At 37.9% G+C, this 16,630-nt stretch overlaps 1 protein-coding gene across 2 annotated transcripts; it reads right to left on the bottom strand.

The window, feature by feature from the left end:
• Positions 1-10,038: 10,038 nt before the first annotated feature.
• LOC149234444 (uncharacterized) lies at positions 10,039-14,203 on the bottom strand. 2 transcript variants are annotated; one of them, XM_089371845.1, is made up of 4 exons: positions 13,726-14,203; positions 12,068-12,941; positions 10,965-11,402; positions 10,039-10,833 (listed from the first exon to the last, which is right to left on the bottom strand). In XM_089371845.1, the coding sequence occupies exons 2-4, from the start codon at positions 12,905-12,907 to the stop codon at positions 10,741-10,743; spliced, it is 1,371 nt and encodes a 456-aa protein (XP_089227971.1). In that variant the 5' UTR covers positions 12,908-12,941; positions 13,726-14,203; the 3' UTR covers positions 10,039-10,740. The 2 variants fall into 2 exon arrangements, with proteins under 2 accessions (XP_089227971.1, XP_089227972.1); XM_089371846.1 differs by lacking the exon at positions 13,726-14,203 and adding an exon at positions 13,343-13,691.
• Between the last annotated feature and the right edge of the window lie 2,427 nt (positions 14,204-16,630).

The raw sequence follows: 16,630 nt of genomic DNA, 5'->3' as shown, positions 1-16,630 counted from the left end.
TCTTTGGCCTGCGTTGGGCGAATTTGAGCGAATTTCCATGAGGGTTTGAAAGATTCCTTATCCATTAGATGCCTCTAGAAGTTTCTCAAACCTATCCACTACTTTGAGCTCATATTTGGATGAGGAATGGAGTTAAGGAACATCAATCCCTTTATCCCTTCCTCCTTGGAACTAAATTCTAATTTTGGGAGGGCATTCATTATCACCATTTATGGCATAACTTCCTTCATTCACCTATAAAAATACCACTCATCTAAGTGATCAGGGGCTGGAAATTATTGAATTATAGGGAGATGCTGTTAGTATGAGACTTGAGTTTATTAAGTATTGTAATGATGTCGAAATGTCTTGCTTGTTATGAGGAGAGGATGGGATTGAACTGGAAGAGTGATGCTGAATCGTGTTGTAACTCTTCCTTTTACTAATAAAGTGTTCAAAGCTTTTTCCATATGCTTGTGTTATTCATTTATGCATTCATATGTGTATCATGTACTTGATTCCATGCTATGTTTAATCAATAGATCATTATCATATGCTTTGATTGGTTTTTGTCTTATGTCTGTGTGCAGGTACTCTTCAAGCGGATTAAGTATGAAGAGAAGCGACAGAATTGGTCAAGGGAGATAAGGAACAAGAAAAAGCTACAGGTAGGCTTCTTTGCCTCTTATTTAATCTATTGGTCATAGGAAAAGTAGAGAATGCTTTGCATTGTTGTTCTAGACTTAGCTACTAGTCTAGGGATTTAAGCGTTTATCTGTAGACACTAAAACTTCCCAAAACAAATTGGCGACTCTGCTGGGGAAGATCACCTTTCCTAGTAGCTTATCAACCTCCTTAGACACCTTGACATACTTTAATTGTTGCAATTCAACCTTTTTCATTTAATTTTGGTTAAAATTTGAGGTTAGATGACTCTTGAGTGGCCTCACAGGAATCAGCACAGGCTAGCCTTAGAGACAGTGCTCTGCAGCACAGTTAGGCCTTCTTTGACCTGTGTTGATTAACCTTGAAATAATTAAATCAATGCATTTGGGCCCTCTTTGACCTACGCTAATCAATATTGAAATCATTGAAATTAGCGTAGGCTTTAGTGAGAGACAGTGCTCTGCAGCGCAGTTAGACCCTCTTTGACTGTGCTGATCAACCTTAGGTCAAATTCCCACCTTTGGATTGATTTTTTGCCAAAATTATTTTGATTGATTGCTTGCTAAATGTCAATGATGTCATGTCTCAGAAAATAGGTTTTCATCTCCTTAGCCAGCCCTACTTTAATTGGATTGATTAATGTTTCTTTAATGTTTTCTTTGTCATTATCAGTCTATAGTCAAAGTTAGTTTTTGGTCAATTGATCTTTGTTGAAAGAAAGTGTCGTAAAGGCATCTTTTCCTTCGAAAATTGAATTGTTGTAAATTCTTCATTCACAAAAGATTGATTGACTGATGTGTGCATATGATTAATCTTTGTTCGAAAGAAAGTGTCGTAAAGTCGTCTTTTCCTTCGAAAACTGAATTGTCGTAAAGTCTTCATTCATAAAAGATCGATTGATTTATATGTGCATATGGTTTGTCTTTTCGTTGAAAGTGTCGTAATTCCTCATTTCTTTGAAATCGAAAGTGTTGTAAATTCTTCCTTTCCTTGAAAAGAAATTGTCGCAAAATCGTCATTTTTATGAAAAGAGATTTTTGATCGATTGTGCATATTTCCTTTTTTTTCATCATAACATTAAGGGATTTGAAAAGAAAAACTTGCATCGTTCATATTGTAGTTTTTGAATGCTTGAAAGGAATAGTTAGGGAAATTGCATTAGTTGTGCTCTTTGCTCTTTGTCAAAGACCTGATTGCTCTATCCCTACTAGCTAAGGATTTTCATTGTTAAATTGAATGGTAAGAATGCTTATCATATTAGTTTCATTTTAGGAATTGCAAACATACATCACGTGGTGAACCTTGAAAGGAAAATTATAAAGAAGATCAACTTAAAATTTATCTGAATTCACCTAATAGAGCATTGTCACCTAACAAAAAACATTTAGAGGTCTAGGCTAGAGACGTGTTACAGCGTCGTAAAACAAAGCAGTTGTCGCTAACTTGTCTGCAATACATCCCGAGTGTGATACCTCATTCCACGTATGTGAGTATATCGTAGCTCATCCACGTACCTTCGGGTGTATAGGGTGGTGTTACAATACGTAAAGTATATGGGAATGCTCTCACTGTGCGGTTTTGCATTAGACAACGCTTACATGGACTGGGCCTCCACATACCTTCGGGTATATATGGGAGTACAACTCTAGGTTGCTATCCATCCTTAGGTAACTGAGTCGGCTGCCTTGTACACTGCGATACACCAAACACAGTATTCGGGGAGATTGCCTGCTCGTACTTCTTGGTTCGCCAGGAGGTATTCTACAATTCACAGTTGCTTGGTAAACCGTTTTGCCTAGATTATCCCTCTTTTGTTTTGTTATGTTACTTTGATTAAAATAAAATTAATTGACCGTGGATAACATCCTCCTTGCTCGCTCCTTAGTTGATCTTAGGTTGAAACATATGGCGATAAATCCGGAGTCCATCGATCAAGGAATTCCTTTTGATGGGAATCCTAGTCCTTTTCCTCCTTTTGGAAATATTGGTGCTCCATATATGGCTACATTGTCCCTTCTGGGATTTACCATTGGTTTTCCAGTATGGTTGTTTTCAACCTCCTTGGTTCACAATGTCGTGATTTCTCAGCAATTGAGTACACCTCCAACTGGAAAAAATCAATCTCCAGTTGATCCTAAAGTTGACCCTTTTCCTTCTTCTTCGGTTATTTCTTCCTCCCCTTCTTCCTCTTCGCCTGGTGAAAGTATCGGTACTAGTAGCCAGGTGGCTAAGAAGAAGAAGAAAGGGAAGAAGAAGCAAATTCAACAGATGGGCAATCAAGCAACCATTGCTTTGAATGCAACATCTGATGAGAAATCGTCCATCAAGCCTCACAAAGTTTGATATCATGCAAACTTTGTGCAAAAGACCATCTTCTTCGAAATTGTCCTGATATTCCTCAGATCTTAGAACAATGGTCTTCTCGTTCACATCTTCCTATGTCATCAACTTCTGGAGATCATGTTGGTGACACACCATCAACTAGTTGTAGTAAAGCTCATGGAAAGAAGGGTAAAGTTAAGTTTCCCTGTAGTTTATGTGAAGGGAATCACCCCATTCACCTTTGTCCCTATCTGGATGAAGCCAAAAAAGTGTTGGATAACCGTCCTACTTCACCGCAGTGACTTCAATCTGGTTACAGGAAACTTTCCCTTAATTCTTCACTAGTTGTTGAATTAACTGACCAAAATCAACCGTCGATCAAACCCACTCTCTCTGAAATTGAATCCTATGAGTCCATACCCGACCCAAATCAACAGGTCGAGGTAACAGTAGACCCGATTTCACCTTCAGTAAATTGTACCTTTCCCGAAGAGAGTGAAGATGATACCACTCAGGTTCTTTTTGTTTCTTCAGATCCAAATGAGCTTGGGGGCAATCCTCCTATTCCATCAAGATAGGAGGAAAATCTTCCAGTTCTCATAACTCAAGGGGTTAATTGTCCCATTTCTACGGTACCCCCTCCAAGTAGTCTAGTCACTTCCTTTGATTGGAATCGACTGGCAGGATTTTGCCTTCCTTCTTATGTGCCTTTCCAGATCATAGTACAAGTTTGTAATATGATTGTATCTGGCACCATTATAGATGAAGGTGCATCAGTGAGTATCCTTTCCTCAACTGCTTGGCAAGTGCTCGATTTGCCGCCACTTGTGCCTGTTACCCAGAATCTATTGGATTTTAACAAAGGAACCAGTCGGCCATTAGGGATCCTCCCTCAGTTACCTATTACTTTGGGAGGAAAAAACATTTATCTGAATGTGATGGTAGCCCCAGGGCCTTTAGATTACAACTTACTACTTGGGCGCGACTATATTTATGACATGGGAGCTATTGTTTCAACACTCTTTCGAGTGATTTGTTTCCTGCATGAAGGCAGAATTGTCTCCGTTAACCAGCTTTTATTTCTTGGTCTAAATACGGCTCCTAGTCAACCATATTCCCTAAATTGTCCTTTTGTACCAATGGTATCATCCCCGCCACAGGTTAATTATGTGGCAACCTGTTCCATACCTACATCATCTAACGATCAATTCAGTGATGTTGTACATCATGTACTAGGGGCATTGGAACCAGATCTCTCCTTCATGACCTCTTATGAGTTGTGAACCAGGTCCATGAGGATGGTTCTTTTACTGTGTCAACCTCGTTAAAAAATGAAACAGGCCCATGAGGATAGTTCTTTTACTATTTCAACCTCGTTAAAAAATGAAACAGCTCCCATGAGTACAATTCCTTGTCTTGTGTCAACCTCATTAAAAAATGAAACAAAGGGTATGAGGATAGTTCTTGGTCTTGTGCTAACCTTGTTAAAAAATGAAACAAGGAACCTGAGCAGAGTTCCTTGTCTTGTGTCAAGCTCATTAAAAAATGAAACAAGGTCCCAAGTTCCAAGTCGAGTCTTTGATTAGATCTCGTAAAATCCCAGTCGAGTCTTTCACTTGATCTCATAAAAGAACCTTCATTCCATCCACTTGATAGCCATGAGTAGTCTACTTAGGTGAATGTAATGAAGCTTGAGGGGCATGCACCTAATGGTAAAGTTAAGTTTCCTTGTAGGTTATGTGAAGGGAATCACCCCATTCACCTTTATCTCTATCTGGACGAAGCCAAAAAGGTGTTGGATAACCATCCTGCTTCACCACAGCGACTTACATCTGGTTATAGGAGACTCTCCCTTTCATCATGCTGGGGGCATGAAAACTAATCTCAAGGATAGTTTTTCATTTTAAGCTTGTGTAAAAATAAAACTAAATCCAAGCATAGTTTTTCGTTTCAAGCTTGTGTAAACATGAAACCGAATCCAAGCATAGTTCCCTATGGTTCAAGCTTGTGTAAAAATGAATCCATTTCCATTTGTAACCCTCTTGATTGCCATTCTATCAGCCTCTTTAGTTAGTTGAGCCTTGGTTGTTTTCATCCCATCGCCACCATCTCTTTGGCTGATCATATGCTTTCACTTGGTTGTTTTACCTTTTTTGAGGAACAGTTACAATGAGTGGTCTTATTAGCCAGCCTCTTCACATAAATCAACATGTTTTGAGAAGTTCCAACATCACCGGAACCAGTTGCTACCCTAGACACCACTTGTTCCTCAAAATTGAGTCCTATTTAAAGCTCTTTTCAGACTCTCTAAATATGAAAAGATTGTTGAGCACTTGTCCTTTCCAGCTCATTAACGGATTGGAAATGATATCTCTCGTATTATTTTACGCTTTTTTGGACTTAAGAGATTAATTTACAAAAAAGAACTTGTGGAGTTTCCTTTTCATCCCTTTTCAAACTCCCTAAACATGAAAAGGACAGAGTTACCATTGTCGTTAAACTCATTAAAAACATAAAATAGCGACAAACTTGTCCATCTAGACAAGACCAAGTTTCACCTTCGCTAGACTCGTTAAAGCATCAAATAGTGATGGATTCGCCCGAAGGGTGAAATTATACAACAAGAATATGTTATCGTCCTCAAGATTGATAAAAATAAAGAGGTACTGGTCAACAATGACTGGGGAAAATTGGAAAAAGGGGAAAACACTTTATGGTAGCAAGTCGCTCTTGAACATGTCACTTTCACCTCATCACCGTGACTATGTGGGTTGGGTCATTCAGCTTCATGGTTATCACACCATTGGTCTATCATACCATCCATTACTTTGTTTTGGGTCAATGCTACCAATTCATCCTAGTGTTGCCAACATGTTCAAGAGAAGTCATTCAATTCAAACTTCTTCCTTTGCAATACTGTAAACCTTCATTTTCATGACCGCCATTCCTGAACCTTGTGTCACCAGTCGATTTTTCATCTCCAAAATCATTTACCTCGTTTTGTGTCGTTGATGTGGGATACATTAAGGCCCTCCTGCGACGAGTCACTTCTTGTCAACATCAGCACATCATCCAAGAAGTTGACTTAGAAACACCCCTTTAGTACCTTTAGGCTTGCATACATCAATGGTAGGTTTCTCACTTCCGGCGATAGGTTGACATCAATGGCCTTCGACCGAAAGACTTTATATGGTGTTTGACATCAAATCATTTATTCATATCATGCGAAATGTACTGTAGTACCTTCAGGGTCATTCTCATTATCGGTGATTCCTCTCGTGTTTGTTAATGGCTTACATCATTGGCTGGTAATCAGACAATGTCTTCCCATGTTCGACTTTAGAACATCTATTCACATGGTTAGACTTATACTTGAGCAAAAGATTGAATGAGATTGAAGATCCCGGATCTAGTTTCATCCATCCGGGCTGCAATGTTTTCAGGAGTACTAAATCAAATGTACAATGGCCTTACATTCATGGGTCTATATCTGTAGACGACTATATTTTTACATGTAATGAAAGTTTATAAGCTGAGTATGGGTATGCCTTCCCTCAATAGGTGCATGAGAAAAATCAAATTATCATGATATGTATTGTAATTGATGCAGGTCACCTTCCACTTCGAAACCTCCTCTCCACATGATAAAGCATTTCACTTGACATACATATTTACAACTTCATGCTTTAGGGGGAAACTGTTACAGATCTATTTGGGCACATCAACCCCAACCTACAGATCAGTACTATTAAGGCCCATCAAACCCTAATTCAATTGTTACATTCCCTAAAGAAGTCAACCATCAGAATGCCTAACTTCCCAAGAAGTTTCATGACTGAAGTTATCTAGAAACTGCCTCTAAGAAGACCAGCGCAGGCACTCCTTCATTAGGGTGCGCTGCAATGTAGACCATACACTGATAGGGTGTTATGCAGCACACTTGGTCCCTCTTTGGCCTGCGTTGGGCGAATTTGAGTGAATTTCCATGAGGGTTTGAAAGATCCCTTATCCATTGGATGCCTCTAGAAGTTTCGCAAACCTATCTACTCCTTTGAGCTCGTATTTGGATGAGGAAGGGAGTTAAGGAACATCAATCCCTTTATCCCTTCCTCCTTGGAACTAAATTCTAAGTTTGGGAGGGCATTCATTATCACCATTTATGGCATAACTTCCTTCATTCACCTATAAAAAGATCACTCATCTAAGTGATCAGGGGCTGGAAATTATTGAATTATAGGGAGATGTTGTTAGTATGAGACTTGAGTTGATTAAATATTGTAATGATGTCAAAATGTCTTGCTTTTTATGAGGAGAGGATGGGATTGAACTGGAGGAGTGATGTTGAATCAAGCAATGGGTTGTAACTCTTCCTTTTACTAATAAAGTGTTCAAAGCTTTTTCCATATGCTTGTGTTATTCATTTATGCTTTCATATGTGTATCATGTACTTGATTCCATGCTATGTTTAATCAATAGATCATTATCATATGCTTTGATTGGTTGTTGTCTTCTGTTTCTGTGCAGGTACTCTTCAAGCAGATTAAGTACAGAGAGGAGCGATATAATTGGTCAAGGGAGATAAGGAGCAAGCGAAAGCTACAGGTAGGCTTCTTTGCCTCTTATTTAATCTATTGGTCATAGGAAAAGTAGATAATTATTTGCACTGTTGTTCTAGACTTAGCTACTAGTCTAGGGGTTTAAGCGTTTATCTGTAGACACTAAAACTTCCCAAAACATTATCTTTTTTATGTTTCCTTTATTGTTTGTTCATGTTCTCTCCCTCCTCTAGGTTCATTGGACACTCCTTAAATAGGTGACCATACTCATGACATCTACGACATCTGAACGAGATGTGTTCGTAGTCTAGGGTTTGCTGCCATACCTCTTCATGGTATTCTAGTTCCACTGAGTCTCATATAGGTTCCACTATGTTCATGTATACACATATTCTCGCATATGAAGTGTATCTTCCTTTTTTGTTGTTTCTGCTATTTTGACAAATCTACCTATTGTATTTCCAATGCCCTCCAATATTTCTGGATCCCAAAAATCCATTGGGAGACCGAATAACCTGACCGAAACTGGGGCTGCCAGAAATTTTTCCTTGTCTGTGTCAGCATTCTTCCCATTATCTCATAAACAAACCAGCATTATAGTGAAAGTAAGGACCATTTTCAAATACTTTTTCTTTGTCTTGTAGGTTCAAGAATATTACCGTGAAGAAGCCTCTAGCTCCCATCTTGAGCTCGATATGACCTCTAGGCTGCCATTTTTGTTGTATCCATTTGGTGAGGTCCTTTTCCATTGGCCAGACTCCGATGAACTTACATATTAGCGCGTGGTCTTTCATGTACCTTCTGTATCGCTCCAGTTTCTTCATCAGAATGATGAATCTCAAATTCTCCGTCGCACATGGTAAAAATTTTCCTCTGTTGCCTACCTGCGTTGCACCCCGAGGACAGGTCCTGACATTTTGTTGGTATCTCCTGCTAGTTTCGGATTACTTGTATTCTGGCGGGAATCCCTTGCCGTCGCATCTCAGTAGGAGGGGATCTCTCCCCCCGCTTCCTCCTCTGTCATTCTGACCTAGTTCTCAACCTCCTGAGTTGCAGCTTTGCAGATGTCGTCAGGTTTTTTGGGGTCGCGGTTCAGATTTACCTTTTTATTTCAATTTAAGGTGGATGAGGATCTGTTGATTTTTTTTTATTTCTTTAATTGATGGCCTAGATTGATTCTCAAGGAAATATGCTCAGCATGCGCTTAGTCTTAATGCTTATCAACAGTTGTAGTGTGTTACAAAGTTTTTTAGGTTGCATTGACTTTTAATAAATTAAAAAAAATTAGATTGGTGCAATTGGCTGGGCCACCAAATTTGTAGGGATTTGAGATTATTCCAATTTTAATAAGATGATATTCTAATTAGATAGGTAAATGAATATATAAGCAAATTTTATTTAGTAAAATGGTCCATTTTACAATAAGATGTGTAATTCCTTTTTTTTTCTCAAATTAATAGTATTTTGTTATATTTATAAATCCTTCAGCTATTATTAGAGATTTCTAGAATAGCTCTGGGTAATATATGTGATCTATTTCGGATAGTAGCTCCATCCATCATCAAGACTAATATTTTTAATATAATTATACTAATATAATAATTTTAAAATAAACTTTTAAACACTCCATAACTTAAAACTTAAACGTATAATATATTTTTATTTAATTTTAAAAAATGATTAATAAAAAATTGAATTAAAAATTTTCATCATTCCACTTCACACAAAATTATGAAATACAGATTAAAAAAAAAAAATTATATCAAAATATATATATATATATATATAAACTATTAATAAATAAATTAACTAAAACACTTTAGAATAAGATAAAACTAACCTATCATAAAAATAAAATAAAACAAACTCCTTTGAATCTACATTACCATTAACAATATAATAAAACACTAAATCTAAATGAAACACTAAGTATACAAATTTACACCAAAAAAACGACTTAATTTAATTTAAAAACATAATTTATAAAAAATATTAATAAATAAATTAACTAAAACACTTTATAATTAGATAAAATTTATCCAATAAAAAAATCCTTTAATTTATATTATCATTAACAATATAATAAAAATATTTAATTATTATTTTAAATCTAAATGAAACATTAATTTTCATTAAAAAAGAACATATTTTTAATGATATAATATTCCATTTAAGAGGAAAGAACCATATTTTATATTATGTTTTATATATGTTTTGTATAAATGTAAACAGCATTATAAAATTATAATTATTGTTATTGGATATATATTTTAATTACTAAATTTAAATATAAAAGAGGATCATGTTTAATATGACACGGAGCTCATAATAAGATTAAAGCAGCAGCAGCATCCATCGCTATTAAATTTAATTATATTTATTGAATGTGTACGAGTTGCCCATTTTGAATGGGCTAGTTTGGTTTATATCACATCATTATATTTTCAAATGGTTTCATAAAGTTGTTGCATGTGAAATGTAAAAATTCCCAGTATACAAGTGTATAAAACGAATGTAAAACAAAAAGGTGTGCCCATTGCCAACGATGGTCCATTTCTATTTCTTCAGAGAGCATGAACACACTAACATTTCCATGTGAAGAAAAAGGAAACCCCTAGCATTCTATTCTATTCAATCCAATCCAGTCCGACAGGGACATCCATATATGCACGTAAGAGGAAGAGAACGAAGTAACCAAATGTAAATAGGTGTCTCCACAGACCAAAGCTCAAAAGGGTTGGATGAGTCTGATTTAACTGTCATTTCATAGCAGGTAAATGTGGAGAATCTTATAGCTATGTATTGTATAAAACCAATAGGTTTTGCAGTGGATAGAGTACGCCATTGAGTTGCGAGTTTTACAGTCAAAGAATAGTGTAGGGCACGTACAAACAGATATTCTGCGTTTACTCTTTCTCAGAGTGGCCATGACTGTCATTTACACAGCTAGAAGCCAATCATGCACAGTGATTCAGGATGATGCATTGAATTAACCAAGAGTATGGAGATAGTACAATTCGGAGCTTGATCGGCCTTTAATTGTGCTTGCAGTGGCGTTCATTACTTTGAAGAAGAAGAGAATGATCACACTGTACTAACCCGTCGCACTGCCTCATTCTGCAACTGAAATAAATATGACAGAGAAAATCTGTACTGGAGACCTAAACTGAGTATGAAGAGCAAGCATATGGAGACAATGTTGACTAAGTGGGCACGTTTAGTTGATGGCGTTGGAATGGATGATATTGAAGATATCGTGTACTGCTGTTGCAATTTCATCAGCGGACGTTAACTGGCACTCATCTTCAATCTGGAAAAAACAACCAAAAAAAAAAAAGATAACATAACATGTTCAGTTATTTTCATGTAACATGTAGCTTAACAACATAACTTTATCAAAACATAATAACAGAGACGGACTGAAAGAGACCGATAGGTTACCTTGACATTGAAAGAGTAGAGAACAGTCTGATCGATAGTGGTGATATTTAGGTGTAGGATCGTCATGTGAAGACTTTGAAGCGCCTCAATGGTTTTCATTAGCTGTCCTGTCCTCTTTTGTGATAGGATTTTAATGCTAGCATGTGTTTCAATCATAGTCACTTCTATGTCTGCCACTGCAGACTTGTTCTCTGCAATCAATTCGTTGCCCGTATCGTTAAATGAAGTATTTTCCACACCATATCTCGAGTTCCACTGTGCGGAGTATGATGTATACTGTGGAGAGAGGAAGAAGCCATTGAAAGGAGTAGGAGAATTGGGACTACACCCAAATTCTTCGCATTCTCGTTTGCGTTTCTGTGCTTGAAGCGACTGCAAGAGCTGTTCTAGCTCCTTAACGAAATCGATGGCCCCTCCAATGATAGAAGCTTGATCTCCCTGCACACAATAATGTGATGAAATTTGAGACTTCCAGTTTTGACTAACAGTATCTGAACAATTGTATAACATTATTGCGAAATAATTGTAAAACAATATTGCTTTAGAACTAACACTCTAACTCTGATAGACATTGAAATTTTCCATATTAAACCTTTAGAATTTCACTGGATAATTGAATTGAATGAAAAGAAAATCCATTCAATCATGGAGATGAACCTGAATGAGGCTGGAACATTCATTCAATCCTGATTAACCCAAGTAACTATAGAAAAGGTCAATGTGTCACTTATGCTCATTCTGAAAATGTAATACATGACTTGATTCATTTTAAAGCTGGTGAATTCCGATATGGGTCCAATCTTGAAGATGAACCCTAATGACCTTTGAAGATTCATTCAATTTTGATGATGATTCACCTGAGCGAGGTTCGGAATGTCGAATATGTCACTTGTTTTTATCTTCAATTTGTCATCATCTTCAAATTGTAATTGAAGATGAGTGAAATGTTTACTAGAAACATTCAATATTGCAGAAAAATGAAAATTCAACATTGCAGAAAAATGAAATTTCAACTTCCAGAATTCTCCACTCAATGAAGAAAACACTACTTCATTTAAAAATGAATATGTTATCAATATAATCAAGGGGATGGATATTCGTACTCTTTGAATATAGGATCCTGGCATGAGAGAACGAAGAACAGAGAGGTGCTCATTCATTTGCTTTCGGCGATTGCGTTCCACTGCAATATGAGTCATGCGTTGGCTTTCGACTTCTTCACTGTTCTTGCAGGCCTTGGAGCGTTTCCTCTTCCTTCTGTCGCGAACTTCCATCCTGGTACTCAATTGAGAAGAAGGAGCAGTACTGCTCGGCATCATGGACGAGGTTACAAATCCCCCACCTGTGCCATTTTCTGACGACGAATTTGTAGTTATGCAGGAATTGGGGTCCAGGGCCGCAGAGCTAACACCCTCTTCTAATATCTCGGAGCTGGAATGGTCCTTGCAGGCTTCAGTCTTAATTGGAGAACACGATTCAGAAACATGTGTAATGCAGCTTTCTGGTTCAAAAAGCTGCTGGTGATGGCAGATTCGTGCCTGCTGAAAGTCATGGGAGCTGTTATTCTCGACACTGCCTGTGCCTTTTTTCGACACATACTGAGTTGCATGCTGATCGGGAAACTGTGGGGGTATCATAAAGGCAGAATCATCTATTTGATGACAGAGAGGAAAGTTCAGAAGTTGTTGAAAGCCATGCTGCCATGGCCTGTGTTCTTTAATCTCTAGTTGCTCAGACGCTGCCAGCTTTTCCTCAATATCATCGGCAAATGAGCGAATACCTCCGTCTCTGTTCACTGCGATTCCATCCAACATCTGAAGGAATGACATGCCTGCTGTTCTCTCTGCTGGAAAATGTAACATCTCAGCAAAGCCTGCTTCGTGGGGAGACTGACCCATGCTAGTACTATTGAAAACCTGTGAGTTTAGAGCTTCCAACACCATCTCTGAACTCTATCAGAATTTCAGTTCTGGATGCCTGCAAATGTGTACAAGAAACAATGATTTGTTAGGAATGCAATCATCCGAGAGGCCATTTTTCTAGCTTAATAACCTTTGTGGGTTTGTGAAGGATTTAATGTTACAAAAAACGAAAAGTAAACACATTTGGGTATCTATTAGCAGCTTCAATATAACAAAAATGCAGCAGTAACTCTTATGCATCCAAACATTCCCTTTGCATTTGATTGACATGCGTTTCAGTGAACCCTAAGAAGCAGAAATTGCCATGAACAAAAGAGATTGAGCAGAACATGGAATGTTTTATCTGCCCAAATAAGCTTATGAAATCTATCAACACCAATGGTCCTTTATATCTCTTTTTCATTTAGTGCAGTGATATTCTAAGCAGGCTTGGCACAGGAAATCCTAAAAAGTCACCTGGAATTAAATGAAGTGCAGCTGGTTTCTGCACGGTAAGACCTTAAAAGCCGACTGAAATTAATGCAGTGAAGTGCAGAAGTAAACAGAAAGGAAGTTTACACATTTTTATAATTTAAACCCAGACACCAAGCAGTAACATTGTTTCTACGATCTCTGGAAGTCTGGATGAGTCATTTCTAAAAACTGGTTTTGGGGATTTGCATCCCTGCAAACCACTCAAATAGTAGACTATTTCAGGGAAAAAAAACATTGAATACAATAGCAGGACCATTAAATGTAAACAGTAGACGGATCGGCAAAGGTTTTACAGATTAGGATTCAGTGACACAAGAATCCCATTTAAAAATAACCTGCTTTGTGTAGGTCAACTTTACACTTACCTCTCACCCAGCCACGCCAATGACTTGGTTCTCAATGCTCCAAGTGGATAACGAAAAGGATAAAGTAGAATGAATGGCAGATAAGGCAAATAGAGAGGAGAGAGGCAAATGGGCTCTTGAATCTGGCTTTTGCAGGGCAGAAAGAGTTATAAGTCACAAGTCCAGAATGAATTTCAGTCAGCCCATCAGTTGCAGCGGCAGTAGAATGCTGGGATTAGCTTCCAAAGCTCTGCAAAAATATCATCCCCACATTAATAAACAGAGCTGACCCAGAGATGCTATCAGACAGCTTCCAGTGTCGTGGCTAAACAGAGGACCATCCAGAGAGTCTCTACGTACAACAACAACAACAAATAAACTGAGCAAAACCCAAAAGCCACAACAGCAAAGCCCACTAACCTAGTTCACACAGACCATGCAAAATTTTCTTAAATTTCAAAATCGAGTTGAGGGCTCTAGTAAGTTTGATTGATCCCCAGCAGATGGGACGCCTTATATGATGGCCGCTGACGTCGTAAAACGTGTTGAACAATTAAACAACTCCAAGATAAAAAGAGGTACCTACCTTACCTTACCATACCAACTAGCTAGGCCATGGGCAATGGGCAATTGGGCATAGGCATAGACATGGGCGCAATGGGCAATTGGGCATAGGCATAGAACATGGGCACTAGGCAGGTCTCAATCTTGATCTTGATTTTCTTGATTTTGCTTGCATCCACACTGGCAAAAACCCCCCAGGGCCCATACACACACAGAAATTACAAAAATCAATCAACGTCCCCATCGCTTTACTTTTCCAAAACGCATAAATATACTCCGACGACGGATATGGAGCGAATAAAATAAATGCAAATACGGCGTAATGAGATATGGAGCGAGGCGCGGGACCTACGTGTACAGAATGGGTATCCCTCGACAAACGACAAATAACAAGATGTACTGTGCTGCTCTCACTGTACCAACCTCCTGCTATGCTCTGCCAAAGATAATGGGTACCTACTGCTACTAGTAGCAGTACCAAACTCTGTGTGCCATGGCATCGTGACTAGTGCATTGCAACTTACATGCACGTAACTCTAGCTATAGAGACCGCCCTACAGTTGACATCTCGCTCTCCAACACGTCTGTACAGTTTTAGCCTTTCTCTCCTCTTTTAGTTCTTCCCCATTTTTTTTTGAACATGTCAGCCAATTTTTTCATCCCCCATCGAAACTCTTTCTTCCTGTCGTGTTTTGCTACTTTCTTGCAACCGCCAAACCCTAACGTTAAAATTTTGTTATTGGCGACCTAATTTTCGGGTGACGATGTTGTCTAGATTTTAAAGAAGTTTCTTAGCGGGCTTCGAAACTGCAGCGTAGTGGCAGGCCAGCGACGTTGGCATCGAGTAGTCGGAGTCACCGCATGTACGTAGTTGGTCAAATCCTGTACAGTCTTCGAAAAAAATAGTTTTATCCACAAATTTGGGGGACGGTTACAATGTGGGTGCAAGCCAATGGGATACCTGGTAACCTTGGAATTACCAGGAGACTAGAGAGTGCATGGAGAAACTGCCCAGTGCCCAGTGCTCCCCATCGATCTCAGACCTCTGCGGTGGCTCTAAGCATTGAGTGAGGATTTCAAAGACTATGCTTTTACAGATTCCAGATGCATTTGTATCGAGGTCACACGCATTCGAAAAGCCATTCTTCGGTTGCACCCTAAAACCTTTTCGTTCTTCACTGTCAGATAAAAGGGTCGGTCACATGGATGGATGGGACGCCATCTGTGCTTGTGTTGCTGCTGCATGTGGCAAAACGCAGAGAGGGAGTAGGATAAAAACGTTTTGGCTCGTTTTAACGCTACTCTGGAAAGGCAAGGCAATGTTGAATCACTCCCACGGTTAAAGTGTTTGTTGAAGTTAATGATGATTCCGTGTGTCGATAAACGTGGATATCTAATATGGTTGTCATTTACGTTTAAGTCTATCCAAATGATATAGTCGTACCTGGCCCTTGTGATGATACATTCATATACGTTTAAGTCTATCCCAATGATATATTCATACTTGTTCTTTTGGATGATATATTCATACTTAGACTTGGTGGGAAGAGATAAGAGACTAAGTGCAAATGATAACCATATATTCATACTTAAATCTGTGTGGGCATAGGCTAAGTCTATATGGATCACTGTAATGGTTATGAGAGGGATGGACATCTTTGTGAGGATATTTTCATACTTAGTCTTTATTGGAAAAGGCTAAGTTCACCTGGCTCACCTTGTTTAATTCTATCTAAATGATATCTTCATGGGAAAGAGGCTAAATCTATATTCTCACATTAGTGGTTAAGAGAGACAAATATCTTTGACTTGTGACCGTACTTATCTTTTTTGGCAGAAGCTAAGTCTATGTGGCTCACCTTAATGGCTATTAGAGATATGGTCACATTTGACTTGTTTTATAAGGAAAATTGATTTTTTAGAAGCAATGGTTGTAATTTGAAGTTAGAATTAATTTTCTAAGTTAATTATATGATTTTTATATAGATTTATTTATGTATTTTTAATATACAAAGAATGTTTATTTAGAGCGAGAGGCAATTTATTAAAGGGGATATATTTTAAAGGATTTTTATATTTTCATAATTCTTGGATTTGAAAACACACCAATAATTATTAATGGCACTTTGGGTACCACCAAAGAGTGTGTAGTCTATATGAAGCCAACTTTTGATCTCTAAAAAATGTTTATGCTTGTGGTTGTGCACTTGCAAGCCAACCTAGCATCAACATTTTTGAAATAGGTAGGTTTGAGTACAAAATTATGCAATTAGATCATAATCTTGACAACTTTCACAAGTTCAATTAACAATAAGGTTTAATTTTGGATGAATTTGGAAAGTTCAATTAGTTATAAAATTCA

Source organism: Pinus tabuliformis, chromosome 8, assembly GCF_031772625.1.
Source record: "Pinus tabuliformis cultivar Carrire ecotype Pingquan chromosome 8, CPIR1, whole genome shotgun sequence".
Taxonomy (NCBI): Eukaryota; Viridiplantae; Streptophyta; class Pinopsida; order Pinales; family Pinaceae; genus Pinus; species Pinus tabuliformis.
The sequence above is the reverse complement of the archived record's forward strand: the minus strand, read 5'-3'. Positions and strand labels throughout refer to the sequence as shown.

Bases quoted from the DNA above. Each gene is read 5' to 3' on its own strand.
- LOC149234444 (XM_089371845.1), bottom strand. From the start codon at position 12,907: ATGGTGTTGGAAGCTCTAAACTCACAGGTTTTCAATAGTACTAGCATG. The intron at 11,403-12,067 runs GTACGAATATCC...TATTGTGTGCAG, and splicing joins CAGGATCCTATATTCAAAGA to GGAGATCAAGCTTCTATCAT. The intron at 10,834-10,964 runs GTAACCTATCGG...TGTTTTTTCCAG, and splicing joins TCTACTCTTTCAATGTCAAG to ATTGAAGATGAGTGCCAGTT.